The 16,976-nt window shown below is 36.5% G+C and overlaps 1 protein-coding gene across 2 annotated transcripts in view; it reads left to right on the forward strand.

Annotated features, from left to right (window-relative positions):
* Positions 1-15,117, forward strand: part of CBFB (core-binding factor subunit beta) — a 49,550-nt gene extending 34,433 nt beyond the window's left edge. The window contains exons 5-6 of one of the 2 annotated variants that reach the window (XM_070612101.1): positions 751-877; positions 12,870-15,117. In XM_070612101.1, coding sequence (XP_070468202.1) covers positions 751-877; positions 12,870-12,892 — 150 coding nt within the window. In that variant the 3' untranslated portion in view covers positions 12,893-15,117. The remainder of the gene's footprint in view (positions 1-750; positions 878-12,869) is intronic. The other variant, XM_070612100.1, reaches the window with a different exon arrangement.
* Positions 15,118-16,976: the final 1,859 nt, after the last annotated feature.

Here is a 16,976-nt window from a genome sequence, read left to right on the forward strand (position 1 = left end):
AAATAATATTTTTTGGAATTTTATGTACTTTTTGTTATCTGGAAGTTTCTAACATATAATCAATTCTGTTAATATTCTCTTAATATCTACTTAATAGTCTCTTTTATATTTCTGACTTTAGTGTCATAATTAGAGGGCCTTGTCTGTCTTATCCCTTAATTATACAAGTATATACCAGTTTTTTTCTTGTACTTCTATGGTTTAAATATTGACTTCATCAAGCCGTTTTTTTTCCCTTGGTGAATAGGATGAGGTAAAGAAAGAAAATGAAAGAGCATTTTCAGTTGTTAGAATATGATTGAACACAATAACTGTTTCCAAGGTGTGATATAAAGTATGAAAATACTGAAGTTTTCTTTTAAAAGTAGCTCTGGGGGTCTGGCCCGGTGGCACAGCGGTTAAGTTCGCATGTTCTGCTTCAGTGGCGCAGGGTTCGCTGATTTGGATCCCGGTGCAGACATGATACCACTTGGCAAGCCATGCTGTGGCAGGTGTCCCACGTATAAAGTAGAGGAAGATGGGCACAGATGTTAGCTCAGGGCCAGTCTTCCTCGGTAAAAAGAGGAGGATTAGAGGCAGCAGTTAGCTCAGGGTTAATCTTCCTCAAAAAAAAAAAGTAGCTCTGATAATTTTTTTTATGTTTTGAGATATACTCTGCTGTTCATTTCCTTCAAAAAATAAAACACCCCTAAATTTTAAATTTGCCTTGTAAATAAAAGTTAAATATCTTTTTTATGTCTGCTCTGACAGCAGGAGGATGCATTAGCACAACAGGCCTTTGAAGAGGCTCGGAGAAGGACACGTGAATTTGAAGATAGAGACAGGTCTCATCGGGAGGAAATGGAGGTGAGAGTTTCACAGCTGCTGGCAGTAACTGGTTAGTACTTTCCCCCAAACTCTGAGGCTCTATTTGTGATGTTTGTGTATAATGTTTGTAAATAATTTAAATAATAAATGTTTTAATTTTGTCTTTCATTTTTAAAAAGTTGTTCTCTGTGACTTTGTGTTTATTAAATGCAATTAATTGCTATAAAGAAATTTAGTCTTAATTTTAAGGTTGTATATGAATTCCTCATTTATTGGTCCTCATAAATTCATTTACTGTAACAAGGTATATTTTCTCTTAATTCATTGATCCAAATATCTTACCTCTTTTTTTATAATTATTTTTCAAATTATTTGTAAAAATTACCTTATGTTAACATAGAATACCTATTTTTAGAATATTATTAAAACCTTTCAGGAGTAATACTACTTTCCATTTTTCTGTGAATATTTGTCTTGATTTTGTAATAGTATAAGTTTCAGTCATTTGTATATGCTTTTTACTAGAGGAAAATTTAATACTTTCAAACTACTCAAAGAGTGGAATTAACCTACATTATTTTTCTTTTTCTTTTAACCCTTTTAATGTAAAGTAAAATACAGCTGGAGAAGCCTGCACAGAAGAAATACATAGCTTAATTATTCTAAGGCTCACACCCTTAAAACTACCATCCAGGTCAAAAAATAAAACTTTGACAGCTACCCCAGCAGCCCCATCCACATGTACATCTTATGACCTTCTCCCTCCCCTCAAAAGTAATTATCTCAATTTTTATAGTACTCACTTCCTCCTATCTTTTTATAGTTTTATTATCCATGACTACTTCAGCCTTAGTGAAATTTAGTCTTACCCAATTTGTCTTCTTTAAGTTTGATATGACTTTTAATTGACATGGATGTTTAATTTTGTTTTACATAAAATTGTACCCGCTCTAAGCAGACTTAATTATAAAAATTAATATTTAGAGTATATACAAACTGTTCAGAAATCTAAATTCTATAAAAAATATACTCTAACAAAACAAAAATAAAGATAAGGACTAATGTGTTTTAGAAAGAATAATGTCAAATATTGCTATCTATCATGTGCATCAAGTTTATAAACTTACCAACATTTCACACAAGAAGAGGTAGGAAAAGTTAGCACACATTCATCTTTGATAATCAAAAGAAATGCAATTAAGATAGAATTATATCAGCCAAGTAGAATAATTTCCAGGCATTAAAAAGAGTTGCAGAGATTGGTAGTACAACAGTGTGAATGTACTTAATACTGCTGAACTATGCACCTAAAAATGATTAAGGGGCCGGCCCGGTGGCGCAGCGGTTAAGTGCGCACATTCTGCTTCTCGGCGGCCCAGGGTTCACCGGTTCGGATCCCGGGTGCGGACATGGCACCGCTTGGCTCACCGTGCTGTGGTAGGTGTCCCACGTATAAAATAGAGGAAAATGATGGGCACCATGTTAGCTCAGGGCCAGGCTTCCTCAGCAAAAAGAGGAGGACTGGCAGTAGTTATCTCAGGGCTAATCTTCCTCAAAAAAAAAAAAATGATTAAGATGGTAATTTTATGTTAGGTGTATTTTACCATATTAAAAAAAATCTTTTTAAGTTAATATCATATAATACAGAAAATGTGTGGTTTTGCCATGTACAAAATTGTATGTACACTATTTAAATTAATATGAAAGTGTTTGTGTGTGTACACACAAAGACAGTGGTTAACAGCCCAGACTCTAGGCCAGACTACAGAGTCTGAGTCTGGCTCTGTTGCTTACTTTGTCAGCTCAGACAACTTACTTCACCTTTCTGACTGAGTTTCTTCATCTATAAAATAGAGCTAAAAATCTTACCTGTCTCTTAGGATCGTTATGAAGATTAAATGAGTAAATACGTGTGAAAGTGCATTTAGAGTATGGCACCGACTAGATGTCAGCTGCTGTTAATGATATTATTGTCTTTTGTGCCAGAATATTTTTTTAAGAATAAACGAAAAAAATCAAGCCTGATCAGTAGTTAGTATATGAAATAAAATCATCTTTTTTTTTTTCTTTTTGCTGGGGAATATTCACCTTGACCTAACATCTGTGCCAGTCTTCTTCTATTTTGTATGTGGATTGTTACCACAGCGTGGCCACTGACAGATGGTGTAGACTGGTGCCCAGGAACTGAATCCAGGCCACCAAAGCAGAGCACACTGAACTTAAGCACAAGGCCATGGGGCTGGCCCCTGAAATAAAATTATCTTTTAATGATTGATATTTCCCTTTGTCAGTGAGTGAATTGCTCTCATAGGCAGATAGCAACTGATGATGTCCCCAAGAATACTTTTTAGCTAGAAGAGACAGGAGGGATATAATACAATACGTTTGTTTTCTGTGGAGCTTTCCAGTTCTTTGTGTTTTTTTGTGCTGAGGAAGACTGGCCCTGAGCTAACGTCTGTGCCCATCTTCCTCCACTTTATATGTGGGACACTGCCACAGCATGGCTTGATGGGTAGTGTAGGTCCACGCCCGGGATGTTAACCCACGAACCTGGGCTGCTGAAGTGGACTGAGCACACCGATCTTAATCACTACACCACTGGACCAACCCCAACTTCTATAGTTCTTGTGATCAGACTTCCCACAGCATTTTCTTGCAGAATGCTTGTGTCTGTTATAGTAAGAAGTTTTTAAGCATATAATATGCACTTATCTTATACTTCTGAACCTTTTTGCTCCTGCTGTTTGTTCCCTGACCAAGAATGTACTTTTCTACCCATTCGTCAAGGCCCAGTTTAAATGTTGTCTGTCAGTCCCTTCTCCAAGCTTCTTGATCATAATTAGCCCTTCTACTTTGTGGTTTCCAGAACACTTCTTATTTCTACTATTGTTCTAATTGAACAATATGTTGAAACAATTAAAAATGTCTGTCTTCCACTGTATTTTGATCCCCAATGAAATGTGGCCCCTGCTATTTTAACCCTCACATTACCCACCACAGTGTCTTTTACATTATGTTTAGTTATCAAAAGGAGATCTTCAAAAACAGCTCCTGTCCTACCTGTCTGAAAACTCGAGTGACGGGATAACCTGTAGGTTAAAGTGGGATAATACATGTTAATCATCTCTGGAAAGATTTTAAATGTTTATAATTTGTTGGTTTATGTTAGGTAATTTATTAAGTAATGAACCCAACTGTGTTGTGCTGGCTTCTGCGTTAGGGCCTAGGAAATGTATAACTGAAAATGCATGGTTTCTGTCCTTGAGCAGCTGTCAGACTTGAGGGAAAGTAGGTGGGTAAACAGATAATCGCAGTCTACTTTAGCAGCAGCCATACCTAATGGGGGTTCGGAAGGGGCACAGTGGCAGTGGAGAGGAAGGAGCACGTAGGTGTACTTCTGCTTGGGGGATTCCCAGGTGAATGCACTTGCAGGATTTGAAGGAAGAGTGTGAGTTTGCCAGCTGGACAAGCCAGAGAAAGCATTCTGAGCAGAAGGAACAGTATATGCAAAGGTGTGAAGGAGTAAGAGATCTTGCCATGTCAGAGGATGTGATTGGTCACTCTTTCTAGAGCAAGCTACGTGGCTTTAAATGAATCTAAGAATTGTTTTAGGGGCCAGCCTGGTGGCACAGCAGTTAAGTGCGCATGTTCCGCTTCTCAGTGGCTCGGGGTTCCCCGGTTTGGATCCCAGGTGTGGACATGGCACCACTTGGCAAAAGCCATGCTGTGGTAGGTGTCCCACATACAAAGTAGACGAAGATGGGCATGGATGTTAGCTCAGGGCCAGTCTTCCTCAGCAAAAAGAGGAGGATTGGCAGTAGTTAGCTCAGGGCTAATCTTCCTTAAAAAAAAAAAAAAGAGTTGTTTTATAAAAAGTACTCTTCAGCTACATTATATTTGAAGAATAACTATTGGACAGTTAATGGAACAATTATTTAGGAAGTTTTTGTATATATTTTGCTTTAAATAAAATTCTAGATTTGTTGAGACTAAGAATTGTCTTTTCTAAAATGTTAGTTTGTTCTTATAAATAATTTTACTTGAAGAAAGACATTTTGGTGTGTGAGTTTATGAACAAAAATACAGTCTGTTGATAGAGGTGTCAAATAATTTGTTGCTCGGGTAGATTGTTCCCAGTTGGTGATTTGAGAGCATGGGCTTTGTAATCAGGCCTAGTTGAGATTCTCACCCCATTGCTTGACAATCTCTTAAGCCTGTTTTCTCATACAAAATTGTTGTGAGAATTAAATGGGAAAATGCTTGTACAGCACTTAGTATGGTGCTTGGTATGCCTGCAGTAAATAATAGCTCTAAAGTACTTCTTTAGCACTAAAAGCTCTGCTGCAGTGCTGGTTCCAGTTAATTGAATTATCTGGCTAACAAGAATATCCTTTTAGTTCTCTAAAGTGTATCAGGGCACTTTCCCTGCATTATGACCTAGAGCATAGAGAAAATGGTTAGATTTTCATCAATATTTAAGATCCTGTAGTCCCTTATGGCAATAACTTAAAATGTTAGTTCTTGTAGAGAACTGTCATCTAGAAAATTGGGCTGGAATCTGACTCCAGAGCTTGCACTGGCAGTCACTTAGGGAAGTTTTAGATGTGCGTGTCTTTTGGCACTTTGCACATGTATATTTTAATTTCTTTCTTTTTATTTTTTTGTTTTGTTTTGAGGAAGATTAGCCCTGAGCAAACATCCATGCCCATCTTCCTCTACTTTATATGTGGGACACCTACGACAGCATGGCTTAACAAGCAGTGCATAGGTCTGCACCTGGGATCCGAACTGGCAAACCCTGGGCCGCTGAAGCAGAACATGCAAACTTAACCACTGCGCCACTGGGCCAGCTCTCATTTCTTTTTATTAAAAAATCCATAACAAATTTCTTATGTCAGCTTATTTTCTTGCAGTTTTACCTCCTTTTTCCAAAAAGGAGAACATTGGAGGGAAATGTTGTTTTCTCCCCTGTAATTCAGACATATACAGGGGGCTTTACATCGTATAATTGAATATTCTTTTTTGTTGTTGTTGTGTGGTTTGTTTTTTTTGCTGAGGAAGGTTAGCCCTGAGCTAAGATCTGTGCCAGTTTTCCTCTATTTTATATGTGGGTTGCCACCAAAGCATTGTTCACGAGTGGTGCACGTCCGTGCCCAGGATCCATACCCATGAACCCAGGCCACCAACGTGGAGTGCTCCAAACTTAACCACTAGGCCACGGGGCTGGCCCCAGTTTTGTGTTTGAAAAAGTCACAATTTTATAAAAAATGGTTTTCTTTCGTTCAGCTGGGTAACATTCTTATTACATTTGAAGAAACTGAGGCTCTAAGAAAAATTAATTGAGTTGGCTCTCTTTCAAATAGTTGGTTAATGGAAGGAAGAGTGAAGACTTAAACCAACTTTCTTACCAAAAGGTCTCCACAAATACAGCCTAGGACTGGGAAATGAATTTCCACATCACCCATAAAGATGATTAAATTGAAAAGTAAAATCTGCCAGGAGAGGTTAGAAAGCATTTTGCCTGGAAAAGAAAAAGCTGAGGCAAAACAGAATAATAATGGTTACAGTGGGTGGTCCTGATGCATGACTAGAGACAAGGACCAAGGGGCAGTGGTAGCTTGTGGGTGGCAGTAACCCAGTAAATGGTCCTTGGAAGCTTGAGATCCTGGCAGCACAGAGGCTTAGGGATGTCCTGCCCCTGTTTGGATAATCTCTGAGGCCTCTAGCCCCGCCATGTTAAACTGATAATGGGTGGTGCTTATGAGCGTTTAATGTATGTGTAAAGTTAAGGTTACCAACGGTGGGAAGCAGAACTCCAAGTGATTAATGGCCCAAGAGGTTTTGACTTTTGCCAGTGTCTTTTAGCCTGAAATCAGTTGGGTATGTTTCCATTCACCATCTGTGAAAATTTAGAAAGTTTCCAATCCATCATTTAGGATTTAGCATTTTCTTTTTCTGATTTTTCTGGAAAAGGATATTTTAGTAGTATCATATTTTCTTTACCTTTCAGAGGTAATGGCAGATTATCATTAATTTGGCAAATAAAAAACTACAGTGAAATGAAGAAACATTTATTTTAGTAACCTGTCCAAATACTGTTAAATCTTTGGGGTACAATACAATGATATGTAAAAGGTACAGAACATTGTGTATAATATCTTGCCCTGTGGGTATTTTTAAAAGGAATACCTACATATATTTGTTTGAATATGCATAATCTCTGTCTAGTAGAACTTCCCAAGTTTTGGTAATAATATCTTCTTGATCTGGGTGCTAGTTGTATGGATGTGTTCACTTAGTGAAAATTTATCAAGTTATATGTTTATGATTTGTACGCTCTTCTTTACTTTAGTAAAAAGTAGACTTTAAAAAAGAAAAAATAATCTCAGACATTTCTTCTATGAAATGCCTGCCCATTGGTATCTGTTGCCACATAGAAGTAGCCTAGTGCTTTTTCTACCTGAGAAACCTTCCACAACTTGAAAATGTTGGCATGTTACCCATGGGCATTCTCTTCAGGTTACACATCTCTATAACTGTAATTCAAATGCCTTACTTTGGGCTTTTGTGAAGGGAGATTGAGGTTAATAAGGGACAGCCTGAGTGCTCTGGTCATAGATAAATTGGAAAGATACCTCCTCATCTGCTTGATAGCAGCTCATACACAGTCTCTGTCTAGAGACTGCTTTCAACTTGATTGGCCTCTTAACCTAAAACTGTAATATGGTACCGTTGGCTCTTAATTCAGGTGACAGGGTGCTGAAAGAGATTTTTCCCTATCATTACCTAGAACATGCTTTCATTTGGTCAGCTTATAAAGCGTTAGCAAATAAATTATTGTCTTTAATGTCAGAGAATGGGTAAATAATTATTGTTTATTGTAGTATGGGCAGTTTAATACAATTCAGCAAATCGGAGAATTTATGTGGAAACTATTTGGAAATAAAAACAGGCAGAGGGCTTTATGTGGTTTTGTGTTTTGTGTGTTTTTGGAGTCTTCGATTCTGTGTGGTCCAAGAAAAAAAATTCCAGCTCTATTTATTGTAAATTTCCAGACTTCAGTTTTCAAATCACTTTACTCTGCCAACATTCATTTTTGTGTAAGGACTAATTAACGTAAGATTCTGTCTATCCTGGGCCTTCCTGAGATGTGTTTTGGGTAAAGGCAGTAGATGAGAGTGAACTGGGAATATGAACTACTAGACTGAGAATCGGAAGAGGATACCAGATCTGCCTTTTCCCATACTAAGAGAGAAAGAGTCTTGGTTTGCTCTCTAACATAGGAGATAATAGACTTTATTAAATTTATTTTTTTTAGTTTGTAAAAATTGCTCTTATCTGCAGGATGCAGATTTTCTTAACATTTGAAAAGTTCATATAGATAAATTGGGAAGTGATGAGCTACTTTGTTGTAATAACAACAGCATGAGAGCTTACTATATGCCACGCTTGAGAAATGGTGACATAGCTGGATACACCACAGTATTTGCTTTACACTGGATTCTTTTTTTCTTTTCTTTCTTTCTTTCTTCTTCTTCTTCTTTTTTTTTTTTTGGTGAGGAAGATTAGCCTCCATTTTGTATGTGGGACACTGCCACAGCATGACTTGATGAGCATTGTGCAGGTCCATGCCGGGAATCCAAACCCACAAACCCTGGGCTGCTAAAGCAGAGTGCGTGAACCCAACCACTGCGCCACCCAGCTGGCCCCTACACTGGATTCTTAAATCCTCTTACAAGGTGTATCTCCATTTTGAGGAACTGAGGCTGAAAGAAGATAAAAAGCCTGTCTGAGATCACATAGCTCAAGTGGTAGAGCTGTCCCAGCACAAGCCCAGAAACGTAGATTAGCTCCACTCTCTCTCTTATTTTGAAATGTCACTTCATATTTAAAGTTTTCCTGAAGTATACTTTCTAAGAACTATATTTTTGACGTACCTATTAGACCAGCTCTTGCAGGCTATTTATCTGACAGGTGTTTATAATTGTCTACTGACCTGGCTTATACCTTTTTAATGAGTTTGAGCAAAGTACATTCCTTTCTCTCATGTTAGGACTTAAAATTTCTGCTCTGTGTCTCCTCCATCCTCAGCAATTGGGAGAAAGCAATGACTTCAGAGGCTGACGTTAATGCTTAATTGTGAGTTAAAGATTTATCTTTTCCAGAGGTCTGAGTTTGTTTCTGACTGCCACCAGCTAACTATGTAATCTTAGGGGAATCACTTAACCTTGTTGATCTCAGGCTCATCATCTGTAAAATAAGAGTTGAACCAGATCTCTGAAGTACTGTTCCACTCTAAAACATTATAGTCATGCATTACTTAATGATGAGGATACATTCTGAGAAATGCATCGTTGGGTGATTTCAGCATTGTGCAAACATCATAGAGTGTACTTACACAAACCAGATGGTATAGCCTACTACACACCTAGGCTGTATGGTACTAATCTTATGGGACCACCACCATTTATGTGGTCTGTCATTGACCATTTAATGTCCTTATGTGGTGCATGACTGTAATTCTGTGTTCTGACTTTTAGCCAAGTGTCAAACATAAATGGACACAGCATAAATTGATTAGCACAGCATCTGGACATAGTATACACCCAAATTGTAGTTATTTTTAATTATTAGGGCATTTTCTCATAAAGAATGTTCAGCAGTTTGATGATCTTGATAATAAAAGAATGGAAATCAACCAAGAAGCTTTATTCATTTATATTTGGGTATCCCTGCTCTCGGCTGCTACTGCATATCCCTGAGTAGTTGGGAAAACTCCAGTTCCTGGTGACTTTTCTTTCTCTCTTCATTTTGGACTCATCCCTGTGGTTGCCCCCTAGAAATTGGATTTGCCATGTTTCTGGGTGATGATATATTGAAAGAAAGAAAACAGGAGCAACTGGTAGTAAGAAGTCTGTAATAAAATGTCTAGATTGATTCTTTATAAATATTAAAACATGTTTGTATTCTGAACAGGCTTGTGGGTGTCTGCTTTATGTTAAAACTCTGTTCTGAAAAACTGTTAATAAAAGGGTAGACTCAAGGGCTCATGTGGATTGACTGGGGAGAAAGAAACTAGAAATTAAGTACTTTATGTTTTTGCATTAATTGAATTCAGAGGTTTCCTTGCCATCATCTAGTCTAGCTTTTTACCCACGGAAAAATTCCATCTAAAACACCAAGCCTCCATTAGAAAACGGCCACAGTAAAAAACACTGCTTCTCAAGGCAGCTTGTTCACTTGTTAAATTTCAGTCCTGTGGAAGATTTTTCACTGAACCTAAATCTCTTTCTGTATTTGTCTCCTTCATATGACAGTTCATCTATCTTCCCTTCTAGCATTAAATTTCCTTCCGGTTTCCCGGATCTCTCATTCTTCCCTCTTCTCCTTCAAACTGTGTCAGACTTCGCCTCCTCTTCTCTTTTTCCTATTCTTGACCCTCCTTCACAGTGTCTCCCCTTACATCTTCCTCATTTCTTCTTCACAATGTAAACAGAAACTAAAACACAAATAAATAGAGAGCAACTTTTCTTTACTCTTCTCCTTGCTTTTATCAAAAATATATTTTAAACAAATAACCCATGGCACCTTTTGCACAGCCGTGACCGGTGAGGAGAACTCTAGGTTCTTAGTAGTTTGGAGTCATTCCATTATTATTAAAATAATTTGAAAATTACCCTTATCCCAAGACAGAAGCTGAAATATCATTTTCATGAAGTATTATTGGTAGATTTGAGGTCATTTATAAATATATAGTTAGAATTGATTATACTTGGTGTTTCTTCATTGCTCAGCCCCTTTCTGACCTTTATTGACTGAAACCAGGTGCTTATATCACCATCTCTGATTTTGCAGGATTGATCTCTGCTCACACTACATTTAGCATTGATTCAGTATGGAACATAAATTGTTTTTCTGATGCACGTGCATTCCGTAGCTCTTTCTGTCTGTAACCATGCAGCATAACTTTACCCTGACTAGTTAATTGAAAGGAATAGGTTAAAATTTCGTCAGTGTGCAGCCTGCTGATAAAAAATAGTTAAAATCTGCTAGAGTAACATATCAAAATTTATAAGAAAGATTACAGAAGTTAGTGTTGGATTTTATTTGATTTGTTTGACAGTGAATAAGGCAGTGCCATTTCTGTCTAAACAACATAACCCTTTTGAAAAATGATGACTTAGCTGGAACTTCTGACTGAACTTGGTCTTGTAGTACAACTGTGAATTGTTGAGATGTTTCTTTGCAGGTCAAGGATGTTCTTTCTCTAAGAACTGTTTTAGATAGTAAGAATTGAAATCAAAATGTTTCGATTTTTGGTTAAATTTGTTACCAAAAAATGACATAGACAGTGCAGAATCACTTGGTGACGTTAATACATGATTCCATTTAGCTAAAGATTGCATAGGTAATTTCAGTTAGTCTCAGTTGCTGGCATATAACAGGGTTGGCTAAAAACAAGATCCAGATGAAAGATGATGGTGGCTGGACTAGATGAGCATGGTAGCGGTGAGAAGTGGTCAGATTCAGGATGTATTTAAATGTAGAGCTGTCAGAATTCACTGTTGAGTGTGAGAGAAAGAGATGTTAAGGTTGACCTCAAGGTCTTTTGCTGAAACAACTGGTAAAATGGATTTCCCCTTATCTCATGTAGGACAACTGCTGCTGAAGGAACCTGGTTCTGTATACGAACACATTTTTGTGCTTGACTGACATTTGTAGTCACTAAAGAAAGTTTATGGAAGAAACATGCATTGGGATTTGTGAATGAGACTGAAAGTAAATGTTGTGTGTAGACCAAAGGGGCACTATGTTATATTAAAACTCTTTGTTAGCAGAGAGTGTCATGCACAAAATGTTAGTGGTTGGATGTTCTCTATTAAGTAATTTCCCATAAATAGTTTACCTAGAAATGTTTATTCTAAGTGACAATTGAAATCCTGTGTTTATAATTATCAAGGCTCTTAGTTAAGTATTGTTGTAAAGGTACTTCTGGGGATATAAGTGTATCAAGGACTCTAATTTTATATTTCTATTTTTGTTTTTGAGACAGTACTTAAATCCAGTTCTGGATTTTCTTTCTTTTTCTTTTTTTAAAGATTGGCACCTGAGCTAACAACTATTGCCAGTCGTTTTTTTTTTTTCTTTCTCCTTTTTCTCCCCAAATCCCCTCAGTACATAGTTGTATATTTTAGTTGTAGGCCCTTCCAGTTGTGGCCTGGATTTTATTTCTTAAGGTACAGATTTTTAGTAAAAACTCAGTTGGTAGAGATGAAATTCAGTAAGAGATACTACTACATTTTTCAATCATATAATTAGTAGACTGTATACTTCTGTGTGACTCAGTTTCTTTATCTGTAAAATGGATAAATAATAGCATCTGTGTTATAAGTGGTTGTCAGGGATTATTTTATTTATCTGTTTGTTTATTTATTTATTTTCTGGCTGAGGAAGATGTGCTCTGAGCTCACATCGGTGCCAATCCTCCTCTTTTTTTTTCGGTATGTAGGACACCTCTAGAGCACGCTGGTGAGTGGAGTAGGTCTGCACCTGGGGTCCAAATCCTTGAACCCGGGCTGCCAAAGCAGAGCTCTCGGACCTTTAAGCACTCGGCCATGGGGCTGGGCCCAGCAGGGATTATTAAGTTAGTTCATCCTTGGAAAGTGCTTGAAGCAGTACCCAGCATGTAGTTGGTGCTCAGTAAATGTCAGCTATTACTAAAAGGGAAAGTTTGCTTCTAAGGTGATTGCATAATGTGTTAAAGTTAAACCCTCTAGTCCCAAAACTGTAAAGGTAGATTTGTTCTTCTTTTATACATAGTACATATTTTGGTATTGCTCTTTTGAATATAACAGGATTTTTATTCGTGTTTTTTAAGGAAACTTTAGCAAAATATTTCATACATAATTTAAATTCTTTTTCCTCTTACATGTAGAGATACTGGCTGAAAATATTTTAGTCAAAAACTTTTCTTATGTTCTGTTGTGTCTTATGTTTTATTTATCTAGCACTTTGATTTGCAAAACATGTTTTGATCCCAAATTCTGATTTTGTCATTGCAGGCAAGAAGACAGCAAGACCCTAGTCCTGGTTCCAATTTAGGTGGTGGTGATGACCTCAAACTTCGTTGATTGGTAGCACAGCAGATGTGCCCCCATCTTTACATTGTTTCTAGTCAGCAGAAATAATTGATTAAAAGACCAGAAACTGTGATAACTGGAGGTACTACGGTCTATTTCTCAACCTTAGGCAGTAACAAAACATCACAAACTGCCATGGTTTTGCACTATGATTATAATACCTGCATTTCTAATTTTGTATGCATGTAGCCAGTAATAATTTGAAATTTTTTTCTATGCAAGCTTACCTTGTTGGCATTATTTTAGTAAGTTGAAACTATCCACTTGTAAAGCTCTTTTTTTTTCTCCATTTTAATTTAAAAGTTCATGCCATTACAAAACAAGTCAAGAAATTAAAATTTTTATCAGAGGGTTTTTTCCTTTAATCAGTTGCTCTAATTTTTTTTTTTTTTTAAATTTTTAGATGTGTTGGTTATACAGCTTCATTTTAGATAGGCTTTCTTGGTTTTTTGTTTTGTTTCCCCCTTTCCTTTTATGTTTTTTTAGTCTATGGCATTTTAAAACTGCTGATTTGTTTGCATTATTTACAAGCTAAAAACCTAGTAGCATAGAGCTGTCTGCCACAGCCTTCTAACACAAAGTTTACAGTTGTTAAAGTTGCAGTATCCTTTTAAATGTTGATAATCAGCTCCTTTTCTTTCTTTTTTAAACGTAAGAATTTTAAATTGGTATTCACTCTAATCTGCGCCAGATCTGTTTTAGATTGTGTTCTGTAATCATGAGTTTGTGTTGGAGTTACTCTTCATAAATGGTAATATTCTACTGAAATGCCTAAAGAAGTCGCAGGCTGGCTTCTGTTTTATTCAGGGATTTTTTTTAAAAACGTCAATCAGAAAAGGGATACTGGAGCTTCTTCATGTATGTAACAGCATATTAAACTGGAGACAGTGATGAATCAGCTACAAAGGTAATATTGTATTAAAATCATGTTTAAGATAGCTGCTTTTATGTATTTTATAATGCATGCTTTTGTAAAAACAATGCTGGGTGATGAAAGATTAGTCTTAGAGAGAAAATGTTCATCTGTGCAGAGGATACATTTTCTTCCATTAATTATTCTGGAAAAAATTAATAAGTTATATAGTATTTTCCAAAAGGACTATAAATAGAACCTTTTGAGATGAATTAGTATAAGAATATTTTTTAAATAGGCTCACTGTCAAATTGAATGCAGCTTTTTTTTTTAAATACAAGACTGGAAGAAAGTGCTAAGTCATTTGGCACCTCCTTACAAATATTTTTCATGGTCATATTCATTAAATGTTACATTTCTGAATTTTTGCAAAAATGTATTTTATCATAACAGAATGGCATTATTTTAAACAGTTTGAAAAACTGACATGGTCAATTCAGAAAATGAACTGAAGTCTGAATAAGGTTATTGCATTTAAAACATATATACATATCGATTGATGAGGGAGATGTGACTTTCATTGTACATAGGTCTTATAATTCTTAAACATATCCTGTATCTCAGAATAAAAATATTTGTTATATATTTGAAGTCATGCATGGTAAGGAGTGTGTTTAAATTGTTATAAACAATAATGCATCATAAAAGACCATGCTGATCTTGTGTGACTAAGTACTATGAATGAATTTGGTTGGTATTTGGTGTTGTGCAGCTCACATGTTTACACACTCAGTGCCCTAACTTCCCCTGAGGAAATCGCCTTTTAAGTGGTCCTTACAGTGGTGTTTTAAGGTTATTTTATCACAGACCTTTGTTTTTGACTTCTGCACTTAAATTTTTTTTTTAATAACATGATGATGGTACATTTTTCTCTATTGCTTCCAGCTAAAGGCTTTTGGTCCACTAGTAACTAAAGTCAAATGTTATGAAATGTTCAATTGCTATCCTTCTGTAAATAGTGAATTTTTCTTGTCATTTAGCACTGTGCTGCTTCTGTCTGTCTTAATGCTGGCATTAAGATCATGAGCCCTTTTTCTCCAATAGTGCAGGCTTTAAAAACTACTTTTAAGTTATTGATGCAATCTGATATTTTTCCATAATCTGTATTTAAACAAAATTACATCATTGCATCATCTTTTCTGTATTCATCTCCATTAAAACTTGCCTTAAGCTACCAGATTGTTTTTGCCACCATTAGCCATACTGTGTGTCTGTATGTTTAATTTTCTTTCATAATAAACTTCTGTGTAGTGAAAACAGTGTCTTGGCTCTTTATTGACATAATCCAACAATTTCTGTTCTAGTGTTCATTATGACATGAAAATTGATTTTGTTGTTTCTGAACTGTGCTTGCATCCTGCTTTTTAACCTTAAAAAAAAAAAGTGGCATCTAGTGGTCATTTCTGTTAATTCCAAAGAAAACCTTTAATGTAAATAACAACGAATACTAATTTCCCAATGTATATTAGGGTTTTAAAAAAATCTGTCTTGCTTTACCAATCCTATGAGTTATGACTATAAACTAATGACCTTGGAGGGGAGGAAGAATTCCAAAAATTACACATCAAATTAGTACCATCTTTCAAGCTAGTCATTTTAGGAATATACACTTAATTTGATTGTTCAGATGTTATAGCAGACATTCTTAGGACTTCTCTTGGCGTTTTCCTGTATCGGAACATTAAGCCTTTTACTTTCAAAGAATGCCTTAATGATCCATAATGAAAAAAGTTTACTTATTTGCCACCAGACTTAGTGCAAATAACAAATACCTTCGAATGATGAATTGGCACCATTAAACAAAATTCCAAAGAATAAGATTCATACTCTGAGGGTTAATTTCAAAAACTGATCAGTAGCATCATGGTTTTAGTAACTGCATCACCCTAGAAACAAGTATTTGGATATGCTAGTTTTAGGCTGCTTGGGAAAAGAAATAGCTTACTTGATTTATGCCTCATTTGGCATTGGGGAGCTTTTTCAAGCCATTGTATTGTATGAATTATCCATTGCTGCATAACACATTGCCACAAAACTTAGCAGCTTAAAACAATAAACATCACGCCACAGTTTCTGTGAGTCTGAAATCTGGAAGAAGCTAAGTTCAATAGTCTGGTCCAAAGTCTCTCCTGAGATTAGAGTCAAGATGTCAGCCTGGGCTACAGTCATCCCAAGGCTTAATTGGCTACAAGATCCTCTTCCAAGCCCACTCATGTAGTCATTGATTGGCCTCAGTTTCTCAGACTGTCGGATGAAAGCCTTTGATTCCTTGCTAGGTGTTGGGATGGAGCCTTCCTTCACTTCCTTGCCACATAAGTCACTCCACGGGCAGCTCACAGCTTGGTAGCTGGCTTCCCCCAAAGGGAATGATCCAAGAAAGAGTGCGTGCCCAAGATGAAAGACACAGTCTTTTTAATAACCTAATCCTGAGCTGCCATGTTCTATATGTTAGAAGTGAGTCACTCTGGGTCAGGCCCACCCGAGAAGGGAAGAGTATTAAGCTTCATCTCTTGAAGGGTGGAGTGTCAAAGAGTTTGTGGACATATTTTTAAAACCACCACAGCCATATTGCCACATCTGTATGTATATATCTATATATAACAGTATTTACAAGATAACATTGGTGTTTCGATCTCCCAAACATTCTTTAAAGATAAGATTTCAGTCTTGCAGGCAGATTTCAAGGCATGATGCCCCCTAGATAACATCAATTCCCTTTACTGCATCACCATCATATATACATATATGGCATTTCAAAAATCTTTCAAGGCTAGAAAATTACAGTTGTAGGGTGGGATCATGGGTGGAAATGGCTGTTTGGTTTGTTTAAATATAGGTGCTCTAAAACAGATAACTCAGTCATTGTATTAGCTCTCAGCTTTTGGTTAGAATAAACAACTTAGAGTTAAGGGCATTATTGGCCTTATTCAGGTCTCAGAAACATTGGGAAATGTGAGTAGATAAGATACAGAGGGAAATGTTTTATGAGAGAAGATAATCTAAGTCCTTGATGTCCAGTATGGTAGGTACTAGCCATGTGTGGCTATTAAGCACTTGAAATGTGGCTAGTACAACTGAGAAACTGAACTTTTTATCTTTTAAATTTAGATGTAAAA

Source organism: Equus przewalskii, chromosome 3 (assembly GCF_037783145.1).
Source record: "Equus przewalskii isolate Varuska chromosome 3, EquPr2, whole genome shotgun sequence".
Lineage (NCBI taxonomy): Eukaryota > Metazoa > Chordata > Mammalia > Perissodactyla > Equidae > Equus > Equus przewalskii.